The sequence below is a fragment of the Microtus ochrogaster genome, chromosome 17 (assembly GCF_000317375.1).
Source record: "Microtus ochrogaster isolate Prairie Vole_2 chromosome 17, MicOch1.0, whole genome shotgun sequence".
Taxonomy (NCBI): domain Eukaryota; kingdom Metazoa; phylum Chordata; class Mammalia; order Rodentia; family Cricetidae; genus Microtus; species Microtus ochrogaster.
In genome coordinates, this window is record NC_022019.1 from 14,537,087 (window position 1) to 14,545,787 (window position 8,701).

The window sequence follows — 8,701 nt, forward strand, 5'->3', positions numbered from 1 at the left end:
TGTATTAGCACCATGTTCTGGACACCAAGACTCCAGAAATAAATCTCTATTGTAAATTTCCAGCCCTGGGTGTTTTGTTATAGCAACACATATATTTTGTCCTGAACAGAAAAAGGATTTGAGCTAGCACCTATATGAACCAGACGAGAAAGAGTCTAGAAGCATTTTCTTCCCGAGGAAGAAAGAACTCGAGGAGGAAGGAACTGAAGTATTCCATGGGTGTTGCAGCCAAGAGCCAGGCCCCAGCCTTTCTCCCCCTGTAGACCAGTACAGGAGCTTCAACCTCTAGGAGGAGAAGTTTGCCTGGGAAGACAGAGAAGGGGAAACTGAGTTTTCTCGTGTGGCACTCTTTGTCCCCACCAGAGGAAGAAAGGCTCATCTCAGTGGGATGGTGGGAAGAGATGGGCTCTTGTCTTACTGGGTGGTTCAGATGCTCGCTATATGTTAAGCCAAGAGGAAGCTAAGGTTCAAGTGTCTGCAGTGTGCACTCATATGTGACGTGTGCACACAGAGAGCAGAGGAGGTCACTCTGCTGTGTGAACAACCAGAGAATGCTTGGATTCATCACTGTGCCTCTCATTCACTCGAGACAGAGTGTCTCATTCACCCGGAGCTAGGCTGAAGGCCACTAAGCTCAGTGATCCTCTTGTCCCCACCCTGCAGGGCACCAATGTCACCAGTGCATGTGGCATGCCCAGCTTTTTACTTGAGTGCTAGAGATGGAGTTCAGGTCCTCATGCCTGCACAGCAAGCCCTGTGACCCACTGTGCCATCTCCCCAGGGCTGGATGTGAGCAGAGCCCACAACTGAGAGAGACTGGAAGAAGAAGCTAGCAGGAAGTTGTGACAGTTGAGATAGAAAGGCATCGAACTGTATCTGAGACTAAATGTTTGTTTAAAGGAAAATCAATGCTTCAGCATGTCTCCTATTTCTTAGATTCTTTTGTCTCTCTTAACTCATTCTGTCATACATTGGTCTGGAGTTATTCGTGTTTATTTATTTGTGTGGGTTGCAGGGGGCCCATGCTTTCCATGGCACACTGATATAGAACAAAGGACAATGTGTGGAGTCCCTTTAAGTGGGTCTAGAGGATTGAACTTGGGCCACCAGGCTTGCACATCAAGCACCTTCACCGGCTGAACCATCTTCCCTGGCACAAATTGTGGAATTGGGAGGTGAGGGTAGAAACTCCACGGGCAAGGCATGGTGTGTGGAGGTCTCTGCGTGCCACGACAGTTGTCTCAGGGCAGCAAGAAGCATAAAAGTCCTTTGTGTGCATGCTGGTTGCTGTGACCTTGGGCAGCTTCCTTTCCTGTGCTTCATCTTCCTGTGTGAAAAACAAGGGGACCGGACCCCATGGCTTCTGTGGCTGGCATCTCCCACCCATCTACAGAGTGTAGAGCCCCAGCACTCCCGCTAAGTGTTATAGCATGGCTCTTAAGATAGCAAAGTAATGGTGCGTGAGGTCCTTCTGTATATGTGTTGCTTTAATTGGTTAATGAATAAAGCTGTTTTGGCCAGTGGCTCAGCAGAATAGAGCTGGGCGGGAAAACTGAACTGAATGCTGGAAAAAAGAAGGCAGAGTCAAAGAGATGCCATGTAGACACCAGAGGAGACAGGCTTGGGACAGAACTTTAACCAGTAAGCCACAGCCACGTGGCGATACACAGATTAATAGAAATGGGTTAACTTAAGATGTAAGAGCTAGCTAAAAATACGCTTAAGCTATTGGCCAAGCAGTATTGCAATTAATACAGATTTCTGTGTGATTATTTAGGGAGTCTGGGTGGACGGGAAATGAACAAGCAGCCTCCTACTACAGTCTACTGGACATGCTGTCACACGCCTGTTGTCCCAAAACTGAGGCAGAGTAGAAACAGGAGAATGGCGACACGCTCAAGGTCAGACTGAACTAGCTAGTGAGTTTCAGGTCAGCCAGTGCTACAGAGAGAGACCCTGTCTCAACAAAACGCAAATAAACAAAAGCTGTCTGCCCGAGTTACCTTGGAAGATTCCTGGGAAGACACGTGCCTCTGAGGTGCTCCCTGAGCACAGCTGGTTCTTATTTCCATCTTACAGATAAAGAAACACAGCTGGAAAGGCTGAGCTCAAGTTGTATGCAGCTCTCTGCCTTCCCCAGTAGCCCAGGCTGCTTTCCAAGCCCACCCTAAGCCAGCACGCCTGCCAAGATGGCAGGAACCTGAACCAGCAAGGAGATGGTAGCAGCCTTAGCATATGCCTAAATACCCTCAGCATGAATGGCACAGAGAGGGGTGGAGCTATCCCACAGCCAACCAGTCAGGGCTCAGGAGCTCCATCAGCAAGGGGATCTACAGTGCAAACAGCCAAATGCCAAGGCACAGCTCACAGACTGCAGGGTCTGGAGGTATCGCGACAGCCCAGGAGACTAGAGGCCCCCTGGCCAGAGAGAGAAAGAGAGAAGGCAAGTAGGGTGGGCCCTCTCCCCGAGCTGTCCTGCTATCCCAGACCACGGATACTCTTGCAAGCCTCAGCAGTCAGGGCCTCTGGGTCTGGTTCCTTCAGCGGTGTCTCTGCTTGAATACAACTAGCAACACTACTCTAGAGAGAGTCTTCCCATGGTGGGATGGAAGGTTTCTCATTTCATACCCACTGAAGGTAGAACAGTTCCCCCAGAGTGTACATTGGCATCTGTGGTATTTTTTCTTCCCCATTTCTCCAAACGTTAGGATTCACACATCCCAAGTCCCCCTCTGCTAAACATCCCATTTCTCCCTCTGTGTGCCACCTCGGGTCCCTTCTCAACCTAGAGCCTGTTTGGCTCATCCCTGACTCCCTGGTATGTGCTCTGTAACACTGTAGGCTAGGCTAGCCATCAGTTATAAATAAGGCCAGTGCGGTCTAACCTTGGCATCCCTAACAGCCAAGAGCCTTCCTACCCCAGAGCTTGCATGTCTGGACAACGCTCTGTGGCTTCTGAGGGCCCCATGGAGACGACGTGATGCCACAGTGGGGAGCACAGGGCCCCTTTGTGTGCTTACTGGAGCACCCACCACTTTGGTCTGTTGCTACAAATGAGCTGAGACATCGACATGCATCGGAAGCAAGATCCTGACGTTTGCAAGTCAAGACCTGCCATGCCTCAGTGTGATTGGCACGTGCTGTCATTAGGCCTGGTTACCCCATTCCACGGATGTGGAAATACCAGGGCCCAGGGCGATGCAAAACCAAAGGGGCCCCACACCGGATTATATCACCAGGCCCCTGCTCTGCTCTTCTGAACAAAGTACCTTGGGAACAGGGGTGCTGAAGAAAAGGCCAAGGAGACAAATGAGGCCATTGCAGCGGGGGTGGGGGTGGGGGGAGGAGGTAGGGGAGGTGATGGCGGTGGTGCGGGGGAGAGGCCGGCGGGCACTCACAGGGCAGCGTCTCTGCGCTATTCTTCTGGATCATAATGCAGAGCTGTAGCACCAGTTGGGGCGCGCTCTCCAGAAAGGTCTCCAGGAGGCGCAGCATATTGACATCTGCGTATTCGTACATCATAGCCCAGTAGAAGCGTCGCTGGTGTTCCTTCTGCCGCTGGCTCTGAATCCCCAGGTACATGGTGCGGATATACCTGTGGGGAGACATGGGACAGAGCACACATGTGGGTGGGGCTTGCAGAAGGACAGCGACCCGCCTGTGGTGGCGTTCCCCGACTTCCTGCTGAGGTCCCCAGGAGCAGAATGGGATTCAGATTCAAAAGGATAAAGAGGTGAGGCATGGGTCCAGTCATGGGGGGAGCTGGCCCTACGAGGGACCCCAGGCCAGGCCTCTCCATCCTGGTCTCCACTTACACATATGGGAAATGGAAGCATTGACCAAATGATGCCCCGGGCCCATCAGCTGAGTATTTCAGATGAGCTCAGAGGTAGGTGGGTTTCTTGGGGTACAGGATCAGGGTGGAAGTGGGAAACATTCCAGTAGCATTGGCATTTTCGTTACTCCAGACAGGAAAAGAACTAACTTGCGATGCTCCTAAGAGCCACTCTCTGATTGGCCATACCCACATGTGGAGGAGGTGGGTATATCCCCATAGAGACCAGTTGGACCTCTGAAAGGTTACACCCCCACCTCCACCCCCAACCCCCCGCATGGGCTCAGTCGGCTGAATGGAGGCTCAAGCAGAAATTGGCCCAAGGTTATTGGCCCCCAAGGCCTGTAGGGAGCCTCCGGGTCTGGACAGTCACAAATCTGTGAGGAGCCGCAAAAGCGCTAGGAAGCGGGTCTAGCTGGAGAACCAGGCCCTCCTCTTCAGTGAGGAGGCTTCACAGGGTGGGTAGCGAGCACATTTATGGTGGTCTCCCTTCCTGTGTTAGCCTCACCATCACCAGAATTTTCTGGAGCTTTATCTCTAAGGATTTGGTGGCTATACTCAGCCCAGCCCTCAGCCTGGGAGGCCAGTCAGCCTATGGGTGAGGGCCAGGACAGAGGAAGAGCCCAGGATATGGTAGACCTGTCTGGGTGGGGTCCTGTCCAAACACAAGGGTCAAAAAAGTAGAGCTTCCGAATGGTTCAAAAATGGAACCATACACACAGAGACACGTTCCTCAGCTGGAACCATACAGACAGCGCACAGGGTTGACAGCCCCCTTCAGGCTCGCTGGCCCTCGGGCACGACCCACTTTAGCCTGCTGGATAGCCCTCTCTTTCCTCCCCATTCAGTGACACCGGCACCTCTTCACGGGCACGTGCTGTCCACTCCTGCTCCATAAGAATCCCTCTTCATGAGACACCCAGAGTGCTCTCAGAAGATTATGGAGTGCAGGCAGGGAGACCCCTCTACCATCTGGTTTCCCAGTGCTCAGAATAACCCCCAGCCCTCCTGGGGGCTTAAGGCCTCACCAGCTCTCCTCTCCTGTTCCCTCAGACCTCTCTCTCTCTTATCTGTCTTTCTTGCTTCTGCCCGGAGGGCAGAAGCCCTGCATGAGTAGGGACTTGCTGATGGCACCCTGGTACATCTCACTGCCTAGCCCGGCACCCATGAAAGAAGCAAGTGCATGCTGGGAATGCCTCTTCTCTGGGGCTGGGGACTCCGAGCAGGACCAGAATCTCACATCCTCATGGCAAACCCTAAGCCTGCTGGAGAAAGAGGCACGAGAGACAAGAGAAAGGCTGTCCTCACGGCCGCGTAGGGGCGTCACCCGAAGACTGCGCAGGTAGGAAACCATGCTCAAAGTTCAGACTGGAAAGCACACATTCACAACACACGTTTAAAACTGAAAGTGCTGCGACCTCCTGTTGCAAAATGGGGGGCTTCACTCCAGAACAACAGTTGTGTGCTCAACCCGGAAGGATGGAAGCCCAATCACCTGTGAGCAGGCCTGATGATCGCCATTTCAAAAGTGGGGAAACTGAGGCTGAGCACCAAACTCTGGCTCTATCGTGAGCTTGCGCTTCCTGCATATTGCTGCTCTGGGTACAGAAGTTCTAGGTCCTTCTGTATGCCATCGAGGAACCAGGGAAGGGCTTGAGAAGGGAAGCGCACTGAAATAAGGGAATGAGCTGCGGGTGATGGGACACCACATCTCTTTTCTGAGCCCTTAGAGCATGTCCAAGCCCTGTGAGGTCGCCCTGCAGCTCATTAGATCGTCTATGTGAGCTGCTTCCTCCTGTAGCCACACGGTGGCGCCAGATCCTAAGTTTCGCAAAAAGGAGGCGCCACACCGGTGATCTCATACCTTAGGGCTGGCGCCCTCCTATGCGACAGTGCTTGATGCAGGGGCCACCTGCAAGCGGCGGCGCATGTTGGTCAGTATGCACCAGGGTCCCAACTAAAGGTATGGTAGGTGCCAAGGTCTCCCCTTCCTCTGAAGGTTCTAGAAAGCTGCCTCGAACAGGAAGGCAGTCTAAGGGAGAACTCACCCACCCTGCTGCTCCTGGATTGACTACCTCATCATCTCCTGTTACATCCTGTCACACTGTCTCTCCTTTAGGAGCACTGGATCTTGCAGTGATCAGTATAAGAGCCAGGAGGTCGCCTGTCGGCTGCACACTGCAGGGCCGTGTGACCCCCAGGTTTACCCGCCAGAGAAGGGCAGTCTGAGGCACTCTGGACTCCTGCCAGCATTTTCCATCATCCCTTTTAAGTGTGTAGCTTCACAGTGTACAAAAGCGCGGCACACACTTTACACACAGTAATCTGCCTTTGAGTGCAAGGCACGGTTCTGAGCAATTGTGTTGAGTTAATGAGCTGAGAGCATTAACTGGCGTAATCCTCACGAGGAACCCGCAGCATCACCTCACTTCACAGATGGCCGACTGAAGCTCTGAGGCAAAGACCTGGTCCTCAGTTTACCCAGCTGCACACAGAGCTAGGCAGAGCCTCACCCCTGGGCAGTCTGTCTTTGGTTTATTACAGCAGCACAGATGAGACTGGCGAGCACGTCAAATCCAATCATACGTAGAAAAAAAAATGGTGCAACAAAGCCAGATGGGGTTTATCTTGATCACGGAAGACTGGTTCAAGTTTCCAAATTCAATGACGGCAGACTCCTTCATTAGCAAAACCCACACAGCACATCAACCCAGGCAGGAAATGTCTCTGACAGAATTCAACAACTATTCTTAATGAAAACAGTCAACAAGCAAAGCCTAGGACGAAACTCCCCAGAAGCTTATGAAGACACAGGACACCAGTGAACCGCACAGTTAACTTCACACGTCACACACACAGGCTGACCGCTTTTGTCTGAAGACCGGGCACAAAGCAACGAGTTCTCCTCTTGCCCTCATTCAACCTCGTGCCGGAAGGAGCAGCCGGTTCATCGGCTCACGATAAAGAATTGTGTACAGGCGATACAAGCAGGCTGCAGAGGGAGGGAGCCCAGCTCTGTCTGTTAGAGGCTTAGACAGAAGCAATAACATGCTTGCGCAAATGCATTCCCGGGACCTACAAGGAACTATCCCACAGAACAAAGGGAGAGAAAAGCCAACTCCTTCTGTAGATTACTTATAGACAGCTGAAATTGAAATTTTAAAACGATCCATTTAAATATTCCAAAAAGAACTTCTTAGATATAAGTCAAGAAGGCATGAAAGGTATGTATAATGAAGGTAAATCACGTTAGACGTCAAAGACAGACCATTTTCATGGATATAATTTAGATGGCAACTGCCCACTCCCCTGACCTGAAAGCTTAAAGTAATTTTTAAAGATTTATTTTTTTAATGTGTGTGTGTGTGTGTGTGTGTGTGTGTGTGTGTGTGTGTCTCGTGGGTAAGCGCACATGGAGGGTAACTATGGAGACCAGAAGAGGGTATCAGATCCCCTTGGTACAGGCTGTTGTGAGTGACCCAACTTGGGATTTAAAAATAGTCCTCCACAAGAGTGGCAAGTGCTCTCACCCCTTGCCACCTCTGCGGACTAGGTTGAATGTAACTCTAAGAAAGATCCTGGCAGCTTTCGTCTGGGCAGGTGATCCTAGATCAGCGTGTTCTAAAGCGTATGTGGAAGACAAAGGAACCAAAATCGCGGAACCAACTTTGGAACCAACTTGAAGCACTCACAATATCTGATTTCTAGGACTGAAAGATACAATAATGGAGATGGTGTTGGCAAAGAGAAAGACATTGGCCAGAGTCTCAAATCAGACCCACATGAATGAAGCCAGCTGGTTGCCTAGGAAGGAGCACGGAGAATTTAATAGCAAAATGGAATTCTTCCTCGATGATGTGGGGGTGACGAGTTGATCACATGGGACAACTGACTTAAAAATATCACAGGCTGCAATATAAAACTAGAAAACCTTTAGAGAAAAGACAGTCTGCATTAACTGAGGAGTTCAACATGCCCGCAGGAGTCAACCCAGTAAGCTTCAACACTTCAAACTTGTTCTGTGCGAGGCATTAAGGGAATGAAAGGCAAACTATAGACGGGATAAAACATCCCTGAATCCCATAGCTGACAGAGAACTTGAGCCCACGTTTTCTTCAGTGCTGTAACCACTGGCAAGTTACCCTTGTTCTAGGAAGGGACCGCACACCCACACTCATGCAAGCAATGCTATTTCACACACACACACACACACACACACACACACACACACACACACACACCAGCACCAAAGCCATGAAAGTGAGATATTCATCAGGAAGAGGTTTAGCCAGTAGTGGTGAAAGAGGGTAACAGAGAGGGTGTCAAATGTCATTTTCTTAAAATGTAACGAAATTCACTTCAAAGTTAAAGAATTTTTTTTTAAAAAAAAAAAGACACACAAATATCTCTTTTAGTAAGATACGGAGTTCTCTGAGTATGTTCCCAGGAGAGGAATGTCTGGGCCATAGGGTAGCACTGTTTTGAACTTTTTGAGGAGTCTCCTAATGGATTTCCATAATGAGTGTGTTAATTTGCACACCCACAGTAGGAAGGGGTTATTTTTTTCCCCGTAGCCTCTCCATTTGTGTCAGAGTTGGTGATAGCCCTTCTGATGGGGGTCTCGGAGTAATTTCCCAATGACCAGTGATGTAGAACGCTTTAAAAATAGTTATTGGCCATTTGTGTTTCTTCTTTTGAAAATGGTTCATCTTATTAGTCCATTCATGGCTTAGCAGTTTTTTCCCTCGGGGTTTAATTTCTGGGATTCTTTGTGAAATTTAGACATTAGCCCCGTCTGAGGCTAATGTGATATCTTCTCACACTCTGTGTACTGTCTGTGGACTATCTGTGGACTGTCTGTGGACT

At 50.3% G+C, this 8,701-nt stretch overlaps 1 protein-coding gene across 1 annotated transcript in view; it reads right to left on the reverse strand.

Annotated features, from left to right (window-relative positions):
* Xkr6 (XK related 6) overlaps nt 1-8,701 on the reverse strand; it is a 219,397-nt gene that overhangs the window by 26,427 nt on the left and 184,269 nt on the right. Inside the window, exon 2 of the mRNA XM_026783195.1 lies at nt 3,399-3,595. Coding sequence (XP_026638996.1) covers nt 3,399-3,595 — 197 coding nt within the window. The remainder of the gene's footprint in view (nt 1-3,398; nt 3,596-8,701) is intronic.